Source organism: Euwallacea fornicatus, chromosome 9 (genome assembly GCF_040115645.1).
Source record: "Euwallacea fornicatus isolate EFF26 chromosome 9, ASM4011564v1, whole genome shotgun sequence".
NCBI classification, from domain to species: Eukaryota; Metazoa; Arthropoda; class Insecta; order Coleoptera; family Curculionidae; genus Euwallacea; species Euwallacea fornicatus.
Window position 1 is genome coordinate 1,180,872 of NC_089549.1, and position 19,353 is coordinate 1,200,224.

The 19,353-nt window shown below is 36.1% G+C and overlaps 1 protein-coding gene and 1 long non-coding RNA gene across 3 annotated transcripts in view; one reads left to right on the forward strand and one right to left on the reverse strand.

The window, feature by feature from the left end:
- The first annotated feature begins 63 nt into the window (after nt 1-63).
- On the forward strand, nt 64-10,731 carry LOC136341160 (uncharacterized). Its single transcript, XR_010732450.1, has 3 exons — nt 64-147; nt 8,884-9,058; nt 9,760-10,731. It is a non-coding gene; the product is annotated as an uncharacterized lncRNA (long non-coding RNA).
- LOC136341156 (zinc finger protein ZIC 4-like) overlaps nt 1,553-19,353 on the reverse strand; it is a 43,130-nt gene continuing 25,329 nt past the window's right edge. The window contains exons 2-3 of one of the 2 annotated variants that reach the window (XM_066285824.1): nt 11,423-11,493; nt 5,208-5,456 (exon numbers count right to left, since the gene is read on the reverse strand). In XM_066285824.1, the coding sequence (XP_066141921.1) occupies nt 5,340-5,456; nt 11,423-11,493 (188 nt within the window). In that variant the 3' untranslated portion in view covers nt 5,208-5,339. Of the gene's footprint in view, nt 5,457-11,422; nt 11,494-19,353 lie in introns of both variants that reach the window. The other variant, XM_066285823.1, reaches the window with a different exon arrangement.

Below are 19,353 nucleotides of genomic sequence, written 5' to 3' on the forward strand. Positions count from 1 at the left end.
AAATGTGGCATCACAGCTCATATAACGTGCTTGTGACGTGCATAAAAAGTTACGTGATTTGAAGTTCTGTTTACTGCATCAAATAAAAACTGTTTCCAACGACGTAAGCTGTTTATGAAAATTAAACAGAATTTTTTCCTAAAACTGGTAAGTATATTTTATACTTTTGCCTTAGGTATCATCTCAGATGATAAAGAACATAGAAAGGAATTACACAAATTGCAAAATAGAATTTGGCGTTACGCAATTTTTTCGGAGCTTGAGAAGAAAGAACGAAAGTTGGAGAGAGTGCGAACTATGCGATTTATACCAAACCCTGCTAAACAGCAGGTTTGGAGAGGTAATTACTGTTTATACATATAAAGTGAAATTTACAGTATCAGTATTACTACACATATGATCAAAGTTATTAAATATTTATGTACATATTGCAATTCTGATTTTGTGCATTAGTGGCTATTGTTACATTTTTTAAATAATAAGATTAATACTATATTTAACGATCTTGAGCAGTTGTTTCCGAACGATCAACAACATTTTCTTATTCTCCAAACATCACTTTGGAAAATATCTACATATATACATGTCGTGCGCTATCCGTTTGATGAAAATCTTGTACAAGAGTAATTATTTTGACTAATAAAATAAGAAATCATATTTCTGGACATTTTAATGAATGTTTTTCCATTAGGCTATGTAGACAGTAATGTATAAAATTGTCATCGTTTCAATGAGTTTTCGGAACGAGATAAACGAAAATTATAGCCGGCGAAAATTATTTTTTCTCGAAAACGATAAATTTTTGCAATAGCGAGCGAGAAAACCTAGAATACCGAGAAAAGCTAAGTCTAAGATAGAGGCTATTTAAAACATTATTTGATTATCTATGAATTCGAGAGATTGCCCACATTTTCCCGGATACCCTGTATATACTATTACGCAAAAATTTTTACGATGCGCTAAGATATTATTTGTTCATTTGATTCCCGGAGATCTTATCGTTTTATACACAAATTAGTTGTATATACAACTACTTGCTCGTATAATAATCGTAGCGCTAAGTGGCAGCACTTTTTATATATAACTGAAAGTTATTTGTATTTTTTATGAATCATTATCTTTTAAGTGCCGATATAGCATATACAGGCCCATCTATTCTGTTAATTAGTACTACCAGTGTAATAACGTTAATGTAGGTGTGATTTATATTATGACTGGGCACTGAGACTGACCTACTAAATTGAAACAAAATAAATACGTATTTTTGGTGTCTATTTTTATTATGCAAACTTTGTTAGTACTATTAATAAAATTAGTCTTCCACATGTTCAGTACTTGGGCTATTTACCGGACGCAACTATACGATTTTGGAGGTGCGGTATATGTACATACACACATGCATATATCTAAAATGATACACCCACAAAATACATAAATGCCTCTAATTAACATATCTTTCTAATACTTGCATCTATTAAGTCGACTCTTTATCAGTTACCTTAATCCGCTAAATTTATTTTCCTAAGGCGAAAGCGTAAATAAAACACTCGAAGTATATCAGTCAAGATTTATTTATTTTTTATTTATAGTAAACTTTTCCCAGTTTGCCAGAAATATACAGAGATCCCTGAAAGTGACAGCTTTATTTACAATAAAATCTTTTTACAATATTTTTTCTTGCAGAACTTCCCTATTTTTAGGTACGAATTTACAAAATTTATAAGTTGTTTATTTTACTTGTCCGTTGGGGAAATGAACAACGTACGAGGACTGAACAAGAGGTAAATGTTCGAATAGTTACTAATAATTTATTGTAATTGAACACCAGCAATTTAGCAGTGCCATTTTGGGATTTTCCATTTTTAATTCAAGAACATAAAAGCTACATGAAGAAATTCTATTCGACTTTCCAGGCTTTTATCAGATCACCAAAAATGCAATGTATAATTCTCCAAATGTTTAAAAAAACTATATATATTGTGTCCAAATAATAAAGACATTAGTCATCACGATAGGTCGCACAAAAACTTACGAATCGCAAACAACAAAGCATGTCTATGAAGGTCTCCAAAGCAGCAGCGGTTCCAAATAACACACATTTTTAATCCTATCATATTGATCTAAAATTTCAATACAACACCTTTCTTATACCATTTTTTTATTGTCAAATACCTTAATAAATGTGCTTCCTATTAGAGTACACAACATTATGCAGGTAGTACTTGCGAGTAGTACCTGAGTAACGTAGTTGCTATCATATTCGAACGGTTACTTATATGACCTTTTATCATTCAACGACAGCCTCGATTCACTGTAATGGAAAGATGTGTTTACCTGCAAATAATTTTTGGTGATCGTGATGGCTTATTTCTTCATGATTTAGATTTAGCATAGGCATGGTACATGTCTATATTTCCCACTCTTTAGTAGTCATGATACCTTGGATGTATCCAAGGCAACTTGTGTTTTTTATATGCCGCTGCCTGTATCCAGTTTGTCTGTGCTCTTTTTTTGCCCTTGACCAGGAGTTCAGCGTGTGACTGTAATTGATTACTTCGCTTGATCGAATGATCAACCCGTTCATTTCCTCCACCCGAAATTCAACCTGGAGTTACCCTCTTTGTGCTTGTCAGTTTCCGAGGGTGTCACTGAAATTCTAAAGGAGGTCTCAACTCATCCTGTTACCGCATGCAGCTCGTAGGGCTGCGAAATTTTCGGAATAGGTGTGAATCCCTCATTCCATTTCATGTGTTACAGCTTTCGTTGGCAACTTCAAATAAGATTAGCGTAAACTTCATCTTAGATCACAATTATCCAGTCTTCCAAGGGACAGAATGAGCATTTTCTGCGACCTGTTCTGTCTATCCCAGTTTCCGATGACTGTGTATCAATCGTTCATCCATTCATCGTCAGTATACCAAAGCTGATTCTCATATTATGGCAAGTGAAAAAAATCCACTTTCAGTCCTATTATCTCATTACACATTTTTCTCACATTTTCCAGGTTCACATGTGGTCGCTGGTCATCTCCCAAATACTTAATATGTGGCTTCAATAATAAAGATTTCCATACAGTTTTATTTGCCTGAAATCGGTGCTCGTTGTCGCTTCTGTCATAGGATACCAAGTCTGATTTGTCAGCATTGGTAGACAGCCACGAGTCAGTACTTCATTGTTTTATTGACCTACAAGTAATTTTCACTTGGCTACCAGTATTACTGACTAACTTGCTCAGTAATATTATGGTCTCAAATCTCGCCAAACGACCATCGGTCAAAAAACATCACATTCACGGTGATAAGCTTTGAAACCACCTACCTCTGACCGAGGTTTTTTTTGGTAGTCACCCAGAAATGTCGGGGGTCAAATAGCCGATATGAGGTATCCGATCTGCTGTGAAGGGGTGCCTCAGCTAGTCGGATAGGTCAGCTGCGGGGCAACTGGGCCCCGCCTCAGCCCATCGGATAAGTCAGCGAATGTAAAACCAAAATTTTGGCATGGTAGTTTAGAGAATTTGAAACGATATATCACTTGATCCATGTTAACTATTTATAAACAGAGGGGGTTGCCACTCCTACAATACTGTCTATCGCAAGTGAGAACTTTTTTATTCTTCGTGTTTCCTCTCCATTATAAAGTCAACGTGCATTCTTTAACTTTTGTGCTTCTGGAAATCTAGGAATTGGCAAGTTTTACAAATATACCCACTATAGAATATTCAATGCAAGCAAATTTCAGGAAGGAGAAAAAACATCGACAGAAATTTAAAAAATTAATATTAATAAAGGGACTTTTGTTGGGAAATATATTTGTATAAAGATAAATATGTGTTGAGAAAATTTTAGAACGAAAAAGCTGAAGAACTTTTTGGATTAAGTTTAATTTAATTAAATAAACTAACGAAGTTATTTAATTAAGGAAACAATAGCCACAATAAAATTGATGCTTATGAGATTTACATATAAAAATTTTCTATTTTTTCATTGTGCCAAAAAGGGGAATGATTCCGTATCAAAACCTAAAAATCTGAATAGGCCTTAGGTACCTTGTTATGAAGAAAATATATTTTAGAAAAACCATGAAAAATTTTTTTTCTAATATCCCTTCATTCGAGAGATCATGATTCTCAAGGAACCATATGTCTCGATAAAAAAAAAATTATAAAGAGCATCGTAGGCAAAAAAAAATATTTTTTTCTCTTTTTCAGACCGCGTGTGATGTCTTCTTAGTTGATATTAACTCCCGTCCACTTGGTATTTCTTTCTGAATCGGTTTGCACGCATTTCCCCAAGGACGTTAATACTGAAAATCAATATCGAATAATATTGATTAATTTAGATAATATCAATAATCGACAAAAAATCACGACCCGGGTATCACAAATTCAATAATAATTTCCATCTAGTTAAGCAGGACACAAGGCAACACATTTAAATTTATATAGAATAAGAAGTGGAGCAACTCTAAAAATGTCTATTTGAACCTAAGATGAATGTTATACAAAATTGTAAGCTATACACTGTACACTCTCCTGAAACTGAACTCAGAAAAAAGTTTTTTCACCCCTTCTTTCACTCTCATCTTTGCACAATTACAAGCATTGTTATACGTCAGTAGTTACTTAACAGTAAATACACAGCACCTTATTATCTTGTAACATCAGAAGCCAGCAAAAGCAAAACATTTCAATTGAATACGAAGACAAACAGTTTCTTACTTTCCCAATGGACAGAAAGTGTTATTATATTGACGCAAAATAGGCAATAAAGTACCCCTTTTATCCACTAGGCTGTAAAGTGCAACTGCAGTAAGAGGAAACTTTTTCCCTGCCTAATCAACTCGTTCACATAGGACCTGAGCAGGAATAAAATTTTATTAAATAGAAAACTATGGACTAAGATCCCAATACATTTTGACGCTAAGCATTTTACTGACTTCTGTAACGTTCATCCAAATTTACCGCTAACATCACAAATCACATTACAGTACTACAAATTACGGTACTTAAACTCAGTACTAGTACGCCGTCGTTGCCCCGTGGTGAAGGCCGCCAAAGGGACCGCCTAATCCTCCCAGCGGATCCGTATGGCTATTAGGTCCCGCTGGTTGACACCCAGTATACCAGTCGCTAATTGAGGTAGTACCAGGAACTACTTGCAGTCCACTCGTCGTGTTTTGCGGTATGTGAGGACTGACAGCAACCGTTATTGAACCAGTGCTTGAGGTGTTACTCTCTTCGCCGTCTGAGTCGTAATGAGGAGGCGACCTTCCACTCATCCCATGGACTTTCATGTGTTTCCGAAGGGATGAGGGGTGAGTGTAGGATTTATCGCAACCATTTACCCGGCAATTGTAGGGTTTGTCGGAGGTGTGAACGTGGGAGTGTTTCTTCCTGTCGGAGCTGTTGGCGAACCTCCTATCGCAGCCCTCGAACTCGCATTTGAAGGGTTTTTCACCTGAAATGAAGAGAAGACTTGTTAGCATTCAACAGAAACTGCAAAAAATAGTGAATTGTTGTATGACCGACGAAAAGTCGCGATTTCGGTCACTGTAAGAAAAGTTCGCCTTGGCCTCGTTTGGTAATGTTTCCAAGCTAGATAAAATGATTTTCAACGTTATTCACTACTGCAGCAGCACTCGTACACGTTATACCTGGAGAGTACACGATTTTACTAGTTGGACCAAGTCCAAAGATACAGCACCACATTGTTGTCCTACTGGACGATTATCCAACAGACGCAGCGTATATAACATTCAGTTTTTGTCATCCGTCATTCTGCTCCATATCATGAAGTGACGTTCACGTCAGTCGCTGTCCCCGACTGTCAGTTTTCAAAATATGCTAATCGCATGCTTGCAACATTACTTCCCAGAATGGTGCGCTGCGTTTACGCGCCACAGTCAAACTTTCATCTTTATAGACTACTACTAAAGCCAAGGAATATTTACTCTCGGAAGATAAAAATTTAGAGATTATGGAACGTACGGGATAATCAACGTTTTAAGTATCCTATTCATAATTTAGAATATATGTAGTTTTATAAGTTAATCCCCTGACCGCGCGGCAATGTGCGAAACCGGTAGACATTACGAGAACGACCCAGACCGGGCGACAATTGAAGCTGAGGAAATAAACCGCTCTAGAAATGCTGTTTTTATTTAATTCTACAACACGCGAGAATAAAAGTGATTAGGATATAAAGAGTTTTCGAAACTATTCGGCCACCGAGCTTCTCAATGGTTGTTTTTTTAAAGGAATTTCTTGACTCGCTCTATATCTTTTTTGCCCAGTGTAGCATCGCCAGTTATGCGAGAGATGAACAACGTGAGAATTAAAAAAGAAAAAAATTTCTGCATTTATAGATTTGGACTGGGAAACGTACAATGCAACTCTAAGGCCTAGATAAATTCAAATAGATTTGTTAATCGTTCTTCTTTTGAGATATCTTGTATATTCATGGACATTTGGGCCGGCGTAAGACATGAAGTGTGCGACGTTCAGGTGGACCAGACCTCGTATAAGCTTGAAGATTATTGATAACTTTTAAGTGAGAATTCAGTAGCAGACTCTTTAGCAAACATCATTGACATGCTAGGTAGCAGCTTCATTAAACTTGATCAAATAACTATTTTAATTAAGTTTATTTGATATTTACTTTCTTCCAGATCCCTCAGACTATTAAAAGTAGGCACGAAACTAGCGTGTTTTCCAGGTGTTGCGTGATTGAATAAAGTATTTAGACTTGTTTATTTTTGTTTCACTGCGTGCCAGTACAGCTTAAATAAAACAGAACCTTTTTCCTAGTTGTTTATTAGAACATCCTACTCTTATGCAAATGGAATTAGCGTATGACATCGGTTTTGACAAATTGTTTCTTTTTACCGCGGTTCTTTCTCCCATAGTCGAATTTCATTACAGTACGAGCGTAAACGAACACGATGTCCTAAAAAAATATTTTGCTAAACTAAAAGGAAAAAAAGGACAGTTGAGCTAAGTGAGAGATCAACGGACGCGCCAACCCCTTAGTAGGAAATGTGAAACAAGACATCAATCAATAACGAAGCATAAAATCCAAATTACAATGGCTTTTCTGAACTAATTGAAGCATACAAGGGAGAACTGCCCAAAAAATGAATCAGCAGTTATTACTTTTAATTACTACTTAGCCAAAAAGGTGGTAAAAGGAAACTAATAGTCACCCAGTTTTCATTAAAGCTTCATTCGATGTTGCTTTAGTTTAAATTAAGGAAATATTCATTTCATTGCTTTTTCCTTTTAATGAAAATAGAAAGTTCTAAGGTTTGTGTTGCAATAGAATTTAGTTTTATAACAGAATATAGTGGCATACTTACGTTTGCAATAGACTATAAGAAGCAGGTGAGGCCTCACAAAAGGTATTCTCAGATGCATATACCATCGGGGTTTTCAAGATTAATGATCCCTTGAATCCTTGGGCGAACTTTAAATGGTTCTTTTATCATCGGTTAAAGAGCTCATAATGGAGAAAATTGCATTGTATTTTAAGGTGGTTCGGATCTATTTTCAAATTTCTTTTATTATTGATTGAATGATTAATTATTATTGATGCGGGGTCTAGGCAGTAAAGTAAAAAAATCAGTTTCTCGAAATGACTAAATAAATGACGATTCTGCAGAATTTTGACGTGAAATTGTCTATAAATCTGAATTTTGATTTTTTCAGAGTTTTTTCAGCATATATTTGTGTTTCCTTGGAGTGAAAATTAAACGATAATTCCGAAAAAAATTGCTAAGTATCGAAGACAATTTCATTGTCATCGCACACGTTTGCTGATAAGAATCATTTTGATATTAAAAATAAGCCGTTATTCCACAAACCTATAGCTCTATGGCAGTGTTTACACAGGTTGTTGCGAAATATCTGTCCCGTTTTTGGAGGAAATTGAAATTACCATAACTCTGAAAAGGAACTTAATTAAGTAGCAGCATACCGTTCATTATTATCGATAACTTGCCTCCACTTCATGGGCAGCTTATCGATTTTGGGGGCAAAAAAACCTTTTTTTGACTCTGATGATTCTATCAACGCACCAGTGACGTCAACTGCAATATAAAATTTTTTCCCTTCTAGAAAATTCTATAATAGGAATAATCTGATGGCACCACAACTGGGGAGTGAGATGGGGGAAAAAAAGTTCATAGTCTAGTTAGTCTAGTTTCGATCTGGTCTTAAGGCAAAATCGAAAGCAAATTAATTTCTTACTAATAAATAAGTTTTTTTTATTGTTTACGTACTATTTAATTCAGTTTGTATTGAATTTTTTACTAAATTTGTAGCTATTTGTCGCAAAAACGAATCTATAGATTTTGAATCACAATACACCACAGAACGTAGTTTGGGAAAATCTTTAATTTGGGGTGTCACTTGATCCATGTTCGAATTTTTAAAAGTCGGCCATTTTGCGCCTCCGGTGACGTAGGCAATATTAAAAAAAAAAACAAAAATTAGTCAAAAGAGAATGTTTCTTGTCCTATTAAAAACTGATTTTGGATTAAAAAGAGTATTAAAATTTGTTAAAAAGTTAACAGGGGGGTGAGATAATTTAGAAGCCCACAGTATTTCGTTTAGGGCGTTTTCAAGAGTTGCGTAATTTTCAAGCTCATATATGTCAAAATCATGCTTCTTGGTACTTAAACGTTGGAGAAAACGCTACATAAACGTCTCAAACGTATAAAATTTTTTGTGATAAACCTCCTTCTTTTGTTCATTCTCACTGTATTTTTTGCAAGGAAAGCTTGCAACATTACCTTGAAAATCTAAAAAATTGTTTAAAAGCCGATACATACGCGTAGCATAAAGGTAATTGATCTCTCCGAAATATGAAACTGATATAAATTTTGCAGGAAGAAAACGGACTTTTTGGCTCGCAAATGGCCGCCATAGAATGCATTGTTCCTGATTAACGATGGAGTTAACAAACCTTCACTGAGGTGGGAAGGCCAAAGACGTGAAATTGAAACTTTGGACATTTGCTTCTTCACCCGGCAAATTCTTAAAACCCCAGAAGAAATATTTGACGTGAGTTTTGTACGGTGCAAAGTTGTGAGGAATGATTACGGAACTGACGGTCCCTGTCACTAGAGTGGAATAATTGTTTCTATTTCGACATAAATAATCAATACACGACATACATTTCGAATTTCTCGAACTGTCACTGATGGAAAGCTAAACAGAACTAAACAACTGACTCATAAGCCGAAAAAAGAAGACATAAAACCTGTAACCAGCAAGCTCGTTTCAAGCCTGCTTGTCAGGCCGATCCGAATGAAAATTTATTGGCATTCGCCCTATAAATAATAATAAATCAGAAAGGAATACCATTGACGAAGCATCCATAAATCATTCATTTTACAGAGAAAGACTGGAGAAGCTTTTTGGGTGCAAGTTTGAAATTATGGTCCAAAACCGGAAACGCCGAAATTATTATACTTTCCGGAAACAAACGGCGTGTTAACTATGAAATGATCAAAATAAAGACATTAAGTCAAAAATTATAAACATAGAGGACGTAAGCCAAAATGGCGCTCCGGCTTAAAACTAAACGTAAGTGTGAACTGCGCCTGCTTTACCCTTTAAGAAACAAGAAAAGGATTAATGTTAAGACTGAATCGCTTCCGAGTCGGTCAAATGTACAGAATAGTCGCAATTATTCCTCATCAAACGTCTTTCGATAGGGTCCTAAATTCAATTCACCCATCGTAATTTAAACGGATTTTCAGATGGCCATTTCTCGCTTCTGGCAACGACGTATACACAACAGACAACTTAGGGGTCAATCCGGCCGGGTCACAGGTCTCCCCAGCATCCCTCCCGATCCCCTCTTCCGCCCACACCGATCGGAATGCGCGACCAACTTGGCTGGCCCGAAATCCCATGTGAAATTCCCAAGCACATCATTCATATGGAGAACTGTTTCGGTAATGTGCCTTTACAGAGATTTACAAATATGCATCTGAGAAGACCGAGGCTGCATTGTGAAATATGAGAATAATTTGCTGGCTATAGATTTTATTCCTTTTTCTATTTTACGTTCCTCTCGTGGCCTGGCTGCTTTTCGATTAATTCGGTGCTCTTATTTCGAATATTTACCTATTAAGTATGTAGTATAACATACGAGGTGGTTGAAAACTGTGGTATCAAAATTCAGGGCAATAATATGCAATATTTGATTATAAAAACCCATATCCAGAAATGTCTCCCTAACGCGCAACGGTCCTATATTATTTTAAGACAGTCACGTGCAAAAATGTGTTGTATCGAGTTTCAGCATGTTTTATATTTTAACTCGTTTGTACAAAATAACGCTAGAGTAATTGTCCAAAATGTCGTCCTTGACCTTGAACCCACCTGTTTAAATGACGTGCATGGTTTCTGCGGAAATGGGCAAAAAACATTGATAATGGTTTTGAGCGACTTCAAATATCGCAGCAGCTGGTGCAATCGGGTATTGCTCTGTGCCAACTGGCGTTTCATAAACCAGAAACTTGACTTATTCCCTAAGAAAGGAATCTAAAGGTGTTAGATCGGGTGACCTGGAAGGCCACGGAACTGGACCACCTCTGCCACGATGCGATGTCCAAGTCCAAGGACGACATTTGGAACAAATATTGTAATTTATTTTGTAAAAATTAAAATAAAACGAACTGAACGCGATAATACGCATTTTTGCACGTAACGGTCTTAAAGAAACAAACGGTCGTAGTGCCTTAGGGATATATTTCCGGCCGTGGGTTCTTCTACTTAAATGTCTAATATTGTCGCACTGAATAATCCCTAGAGGTTCACGACATAGTCGTGAATTACCCTGTATAGAACGCCAATAAAGCACAAGGAATACCTGGAAAAACTTAGTATTGTGAGCATTGACCCAAAGGTCATTTTTAGTCGCTAATTAAGCGCAGACAACTTTTTGTCAGCATGGGAATAACGGCTTGCCGTTGCTCCTTTTCCATCAAAATAATGTGCCTGCTAAAGTTACCAGTACCTCAATAACGTAATCTTAACATGCCGCCTTCGAAAAAGCATCCTTACAACGCTCGGAAACTAAGAGAAGTGTATCACCCTGTGGCCCACAATGTGGTTAAATTGTAGGCAAATAAGTAGGAAATTCTGAATATTGTATGACATACTGCGTGCACTACTTGAGAAAGTAGAGTTTTAGGGCCTTAACGGGAGGGTAAATAGTACCAATTTACTTCCGCAGCGGTGTCAAGTCAAAAACGGGGGCTACGAAGGAAGCTCAGGAACAAACTTTCACTTTGATAGAGTTTGACAGTGACATTTGAATGTAAGCCGTCACAAAATTCAAACCCAATTTCTCTAACAGAACCATGACAGGAAGCAGAAAGACATATGACAAAAGCTGAATGTTTTATGACCTACCTCTGTCTGTTGCGTAAGCGTCAAGTAGGACGACAATACCGTGTTTGTCGATTTTGTGTATATTTGGCGGCCTATAATAAAATCGTGCATTAAAATAAACCAGTTGAAAAATTAACCGTTAAAGTATATAATTAATGATTTTGTATACGTTAAACAAAAGAAATTTTTTATGTATTTATTTATATTTATCTATATTCTAACGTATTTAAAAATCTCAAAAACTTTTGGAAGCTATAAAAATAAATTGAAAAAAATATAAACACCCTCCATTTTCTCAACGAAGCATTTCTCGAATACAGTTTGCATGGCAAACTAATACTATTTTAATGCTTAGAATACGTGGTTAAAACCCTGCTACAAAAAACCGAACACCCTGTATACAAAATATGTAGAACTGGAAGACGAATTGAAAAGTTCAATAATTTGCAAATAAGTAGTTTCGATCATTTCTCTCTGTCTACCCCCCGTGGTGCTCATCCTAGAAACTGTTTTTAATAAATTCCGCGTCGTCAACTTCGTTAAGCTTTGTTTTGCCAGTGGCCTACGGCGAATAGTTTTCCAGATAGCTGCAAGATTTGTTACTGGAACACCCGCTACATCTCAATTATCTCCACCAACTCGCCCGTTACGTTGAGTTGTTCCCTCCGTTTTCGTTTCCATTTATTAAAATCACTTTATCGGGAATTGCGCCTAAATTAAACGTTCAATCTCCCACGCAACCGTTCTTATCTGACAATTCCATCTCGAAGAAATACGTTAAGTCGGGGTTACGGCTAGTGAAATGCACAAGGAGCCAGGTGAGCTTAAATTTCACCCGTAACTTGATACCTCTGGCTACTTGTATAATGGCCCGAGGAACGCCCACGATTTTTACAATATCTCGAGAACGCAGGGGTAGAATTATCATCGGTGGTTTCGAGGTAACCGATATCGGTTTTACTGTTGTCTTTTGTTGCAAGCAAGGCATCAGTTTTAAGGCAATTGGCAACTCAAGGATGCCTCAATTTTGGATTTAAATTCTTGGTCTGTGCAGATCAGCATTGTCGTGTTTTAAAATCTGTAGAAATTGTCCATTTGAGATTGTCTAATTTTCCGAAAATCGTCACTTGAACGGATCACTTTTTTGAAAACTTTCTCAACTGTCTGACTTAAGCTGGTAGATCGCAAGCCCCCTCGCATAGTCCTGAGGGAGCTTAAACGGGGTATCCAAATGTTCGGCGTTCCTCAGGCCGAATTGTTGAGTTCGGCCCTGCTGTATCCGACTGTAGTGTGAAACACATACAGAATTTATCTATGTGTATCATATTGCGGTTATTATAATAGCAATGCATATCTTACGATCGTGCACATTTACGAGGGTCGAACCCGTCTAAGCCAAGCTTACGCCGTAATTCAGTAACTCGTCCTTACCGCCTCTGACAGCTTTCAGGACCCTCTTGGGGATCTCCTCGTACTTTTTGTACAGGGTGTTGCAAATTAGTAGGCCAAGTCGCTAACCATGAATTTCTTGAGCGAAAATAAATGGGGTTTCCTTATATGATTTTTTGGCACTTTATACCACTATAGTGTCGGAATTCTTCAAAAAAATTGTTAATAACTTAGGTATTTCTTGATACATCTTAATGAAACTTTTCAGTGATCTGCAGTTCTATGAGGCGCACTTTTTCTGTAATTTGAGTAAAAAATTTGAATTCAGAAGTATTTTTGTGTAGAAATAGATGATAGATACGTTATCGATATAAGCGAAAAATGGGGTCATCTATTGAAAGGCAATAGACTAAAATATCTTCTAGAGCGAGCGAGAAATTAAAATATTACAAGACTAAAAAAATTAACATAAAGGAACATTTAGGTTGAAAAATTAAACACGTTCACCATTGGCATGCGCAAAAAAGAGTTGAAAGGGGAATGTGCCCATGGCCCCCCTTTTCCCCACTCCAGTTTCAATTTTTTTAACCTAAATTATAAGAACAGTGCGCCCCATCGAACTGCAAAGTCGCGTTAAAATATATGAAAAAACACCGACATTATTAACAAAATTAATTTTTGTTTAAAAACTTCAACACTCTGTAAAGTGAGTATAGAGCGGCAAAGAAAAAAGTCGCATAAGGAAAGTCTAATTATTTTCGCTCTAGGAATCGGTGGGTAGCGGATTATGTATATTTTTGTACTGGATTTTTTCTTCCTTAAGTATTAGCATATTCTCTATAATTCGATCCTATTTTTCATCGGCTATTTGGTTTCTAGTTTTATCACGCTCTACAGGTGTTCAATTTTCTCTTCGCTGAATTTAACATTATGAACGGTGTTAACTGAGACGAAAAGAAACAAATCAACTCCCTATATACCATAATAATTATTACAAATTGCTCATTAATAATTACACTAAGCTGATTGCATTCAATACATGTAAGAACCTACATTTATCAATGGGCATTACATTTGCTGAAGATATTTCACTGACTAAGTAATTAGGAGTTGCTTGCTGGAAAGTACGAAAAAAGACAAGAATTACAAGTATTAAAGGTATAAAAGTTCAATATGAGTCAAAAGGTTTTGTTGCTCCTCGCACTCATCCTAAACCAAATCACCATGCAAGGAGTTGAACAGACGAGTCGGAACAAATCGCTGAAGAAGTATCTTCACATTCCTTGCGCCAAGAAATTTTCTGTTAGCCCAATTTCAGTTCTAACGATAAGAAAATTCGCTTAAAATATCTGCAAAACTTCCAATATCCAATAGATCTGATATGATAAATAGAAATCGTCTATTCTTTTCAGCAGATTAAATTTCAATTTTTCGGAATGTGGTAAGTGCCAACGTCGAGATGCAAATCTCACGCACATGAGATTCGCAGAATTGATTATGTACAGGGGAAATCGTTCGAAGGCCAGAAAATTTATTTCTAGAGTAACTCTGGATGAACAGAACTTTTATCGACTAACTGCCATCACCAGAATTGTCTTCGCCACCATCGGACTCCATGAAAAATAATGATTGTGATCGAGCCACTGAAGAAAATATAAGGGCATGTACCTTCTTCTCTGAGAATGAGAGTGAATGTGTAATAGCTGCAGCTAAGCAAAATTCATCGCCTGAAAAGGAGTATTGAGTGGAAATACATTTAATTTTTAAGATTGTTAAATCGTCGAAAGATGAGCGGTCTAAAGGCACTACATGACAAGGGCCTCCTCGTATCAACGGAAATGTGAATCCCAAGTGAAAATTTGGTGAAGAATTCCCAAAAGAAAAGTTTACTCGTTGATAATTTTCTAGTGATTCCTGCGGGAAGCACTAGTGAACAAAATTCATAAAACTTTAAATACAGAGCCGATTCTGACTTGTCCATGCAGCACATTTGCATGAATAAACCGAATAAACAAAATACTTGACTCTGGCTCTCGTATTTATTTTTATTTAAGTTTGGTGTAGTGACAATTGGCATGGCTTCACATCCAGATTGTTCGAATATAAAGGCCCTATAAAGAATATGCCCAAATAAAATATAAAACCTGTCAAAGAACACAATACTTGATAAATAGCCAAGTATTTAGAGCTGAGAGATATGGGGTGGCTGTGTTTAAAAAGGCGAAGAAGGGAGACTTTAGGATGAATACGAATATATGAATTAATGGCAAATAATCGCAAAAAAAAAACGATAAACTTGAAAAGCTGCCTTTTCTTTACATTACAAATTTCCTTCCCAATTTATCCACTTTACTCTCGAGAAACATAAAGCAGCTGCATAAGGGCAATTATTCAGCTCGGCCTCTCTTCCAAGGACAAACTATTTATCAGCCTGTAATTCCCTAAACACCTTCAGACCTCATTTATCAAACACATCCGATACAAATCTGACTTTGAGATAATCTCCCTTTTGTTACCGATTTTTTTTTCCTGAAATGGACCATACGGTCCGCATATCGAGATCTGATCTAATAAAGATATATATCTCTTTTTATGGCAGGGAATTAAAGAAGAATGGTAGGATTCCATTTACAAAAGAGATTGATGTCAAAAGGTGTTTAGTAACAAACTGAAACGTGTTGGGGCCCAACCAGAAAGGTCAAGATGTTCTTTACTGATATACGGCTTGATATGCTGTGGACCTTTATTAAAAATAAAAGGATTGGGTGGTTATTTAAAATTGCTTTTGCACAATATCAAGTTGCAGAGGTGATGTCAGACAACTAAAGGCTTATTTAATAAATTAAAGGGTCGCTAAGGGACCTATAAGTTGGTAGTGAAGTGGTAAGTAGAGCCACAATAATCTACACAGGGTTGGAAGGTGTGCACGTCTAGCTTCGGAATCTCGTAAACGAAAAGAGATGCGGGATTGGATGCATTAGCAAGAAGTTTGGCAATTTGAAGATCAACAAATTGCAACTTAGAAATTTGCATATTCGGTTTCGACCACTTTCGAACGACAGAAATATCCGAAATATCCCAATTTTCGTTTTAATTTGCCGACCATTACTCATCGTAGAGAGGAGAAAATAACAGATTACAAGACATTTTCGTGAAAAGTGAAAATATGAAAATGTTTTTATTCACCTTTCCAGTAACGGATACTGTGGTGTTTCGAAAACGAAGAAACTTGAAACTCGTTTATGGACCTTATTTGGAACTCATGCTACACTTCGATACACCATACCCGCAGTTTAGATTAGAGTTTTAGTTACGTCATAATGATGAATAAAATGTCGAGAACATTCATTAGAAACTAATGATGCCTGGTATGATTGGAGGATAAAAGCGATGAATCGATGGGAAACAGGAAGTTTAATTCCAACAACTAGTAATGTTTATGATGACTTATGATATCCGACCTATGAATCAACACAAAACTTATCATCTCCGTTACACTTGGTTGAGCATCGCGCTATCACATTTTTGCAAAAATTTGCCACTCACTTTCGTTTATGGAAAATGAAATGTGGTAAATCGGAAATTTAATATATTGATGCAATTCGTCTTGTTTTAAAAATTACATCTAACTCATACATTGTTTACATCGTTTATCAAGAACATATGGCCGAAATCAATACAGAATAACAGTTCGGAGATTCGCTCTGGGTCCAAAAATCTTTTGCTGGTCGACTTAATGGGATACGAGTTGGTGTATGATGTGATGATGGCAGCTTTGACCACAGCAGTTTGCCTGCAAGTTGGATGCAGAGAGGATGAAATAAACGCCTGATGGGGTCACCGCAGGTGCGTCCATGGCAGATCTCAGGGGCAGTATTCAGTTAAATTAATTAAATCAAAACTTTCCCGCAAGTCTAAGAGAACGATTTCCTCTCGAGATTTCTTCACAATGTTCAAATCATCGCTCACCAAAATTGTTCCAAATTCGGATGGAGGCTGATCACAGTTCCATTCAAAGCACCCGGCTAAAAATAGTGACATTATCGAGTATAATGGAGGTATGGTAAGCCAAGAGAAAAGCCGCCTTTTCACCGATACAGTTAACGATATTCTGACGCACTATAGCCCGATTTTCGTAGAGAAAGGAAGATAAAAAATAATAATAAATGTTGTAAATACTTTTTTTAAGTTGAAGCACTGTTGGAGCTCAATAGAAAAAATTTTACACGTTCCGTGTCACCAGTGGCGCGCTCATTCATTGCCAACTACTCGCAGACGCTTTACTCGTCGTCTCGCAATCTGGCACGCCAATGTGTCATAATGCCTTGTAAAACTTGCGTTTTGCTTAGTATTAAAATGTCTGTTTTTTTATTTCTTTTTTTTTTTTTGTTTCAAGATACGCCTCTACTCTGCAAATTGAATTTATCAATATTCAACCAGTTGTCGGAATATAAACTTGTTTCGATGCGTCAAAATCCATATTCGATAGTCCAATGGTAATCGTCTGCTAAATAAAGCATCAAATCAATAAAAAGGACTAAAAAGGAAATACTCGAGAGTCGGGTTGTGCGATTTATCGGCAGCAAAAAGAGTACATTTGTAAAACGTTATCGAAAAACGACAAACCAGTCCGTCGGTTTTGAGATCTCAGCTCTGATAAGGCCTTCTGTGACTGTTTTAAAAATTCTTGCAGAAATATTTATTTGTCTTCCTTGCGAGCAGATAGCGGTCCTTACCAGTTGTAATACGGAATATTAATGTTCGTATACTATGATACACATATATATATATATATATATATATATATATATATATAATTATATATATTATTAATGTATATTATTTAAAATATATATTACGAAATAATTTGAATGATTGAAAACAAATATCGAAGCTGAATGGAATATGACAAATGGCATTTTTGGCGGGCAGGAGGCAGGTCAGCATGAAAAGATAATAATACATGTTTACACAGACATAGATAACATTAGTACCGTTTTGAAAGGAAATTATTAATGACGGCTCATTACGAGCAACGTAAAGGAGTATTATAAATGGGGGCCAACTGCTTAGACCACATAAATCGATGCAAAATGCATTTGTTAGCTCTAATGAGTATGTCGAACCTAACAAACCGCTTTTAAGAACAACTACCTACAATAATGTTAATAAGCAGTTTAGCAATATAATTGTTGTCTAATATCTACGCGTCAGTAATTATTATTGATCAGATAAAAATGGTCGTTTTTAACAGCTTGATTATCAACAATAGCACTAATATAAAAGTAACAGGTATTGTATCACATACATAGTAATTCCGGGTATCGATATTAATTTGTTAATCTCTTTTGACACCACTTATTGCATGTTTTATTTCTTTTGTTTAAATGCACATTGTTTTTCTATGGCTGCTATGATATTGTATTGTTACTGGGTAAAAAATCATATCGAAATACATTCCATTTCTATATACTTTCATTTCCTACGGGTCGCAAACGCAGTTTTAAGAAAATCCATATATCGAGATCATTTTTTCGCGGAAAATTTTTGAGTTTTAAGTGCGAAATCCTTAGTGTTTTTTACAAATTGTTATAGTTTATGACAATAACTGTGAGTGCACTCGTTGGCCACTTGCGTCTAAAACAAATGGACCCAATTTTTTCTGTAAAAAAAATTGAAATGAAAACAATTGATTCCACTGTTTTGGAGCAAGCAAAAACTTTCATATAAAAATATTTTTCTCTTAAAATGAAAAATAAGATACTTTCTCCTCTTGGCAACCCCATCTGGAAATATATTGTGGAAAGAGAAACTAACAAATTTACGTCTATCTGACCGTACCTCTGCCCTTTTTCACCCGTTCTTTTTGCTTTTCAGTTTTGGAAAGGTACTGAGTATCTACAGGGTATTTCATATTCGACTCTGAACATGGAGATCTCGGAAACTGTCGTTTATTGGACGCAAAGTTGTGTCTTTGTGACAGGAGTACTTGGCTTTTTTAATTAAAAAAAATTGGATTTCTCCCGGAGATATCTGGAAAGAACCGAAAATTGCTATTTTATTTTTATTTTTCGTTCTGCCCGATTTCTTGGTTTCTAAAAAGTGACATAAGTTACCAGGTTTTGGTCGATTGATCGCAAATAGCTTCTATTTGGTTGTATACGTTCTGGGGAGTCTTCAAAATGGTGCTGAACGGCAATATCACTACTCCTATTTGAAGAGAAGTGGATTTTGAATATACCACGTTTTCCTTCGTTACAAAATATAATTTTCCGGCAACGAGTATTAAACTATTACTCACCAGTGCATGATATTTCATCAATTAAAGATTTTTCAAAATAGACAAATAGGCCGTGTCTGTGACACCAATCGCAACACGTCTTCCCTACGTCTTCCCTACGTCTTCCCTACGCAAACGTCTCCGTCCTATCATGTGATCAAAATCTGACATTTATTCAGTTATTCACTTTGACATAGGGGTTTTCAATTTAAAGTAAGGCGCACCAGTGCAGAATGTGAAAATATTGAGATATTGTTACTTCTGACAATAAATATTTTTATCT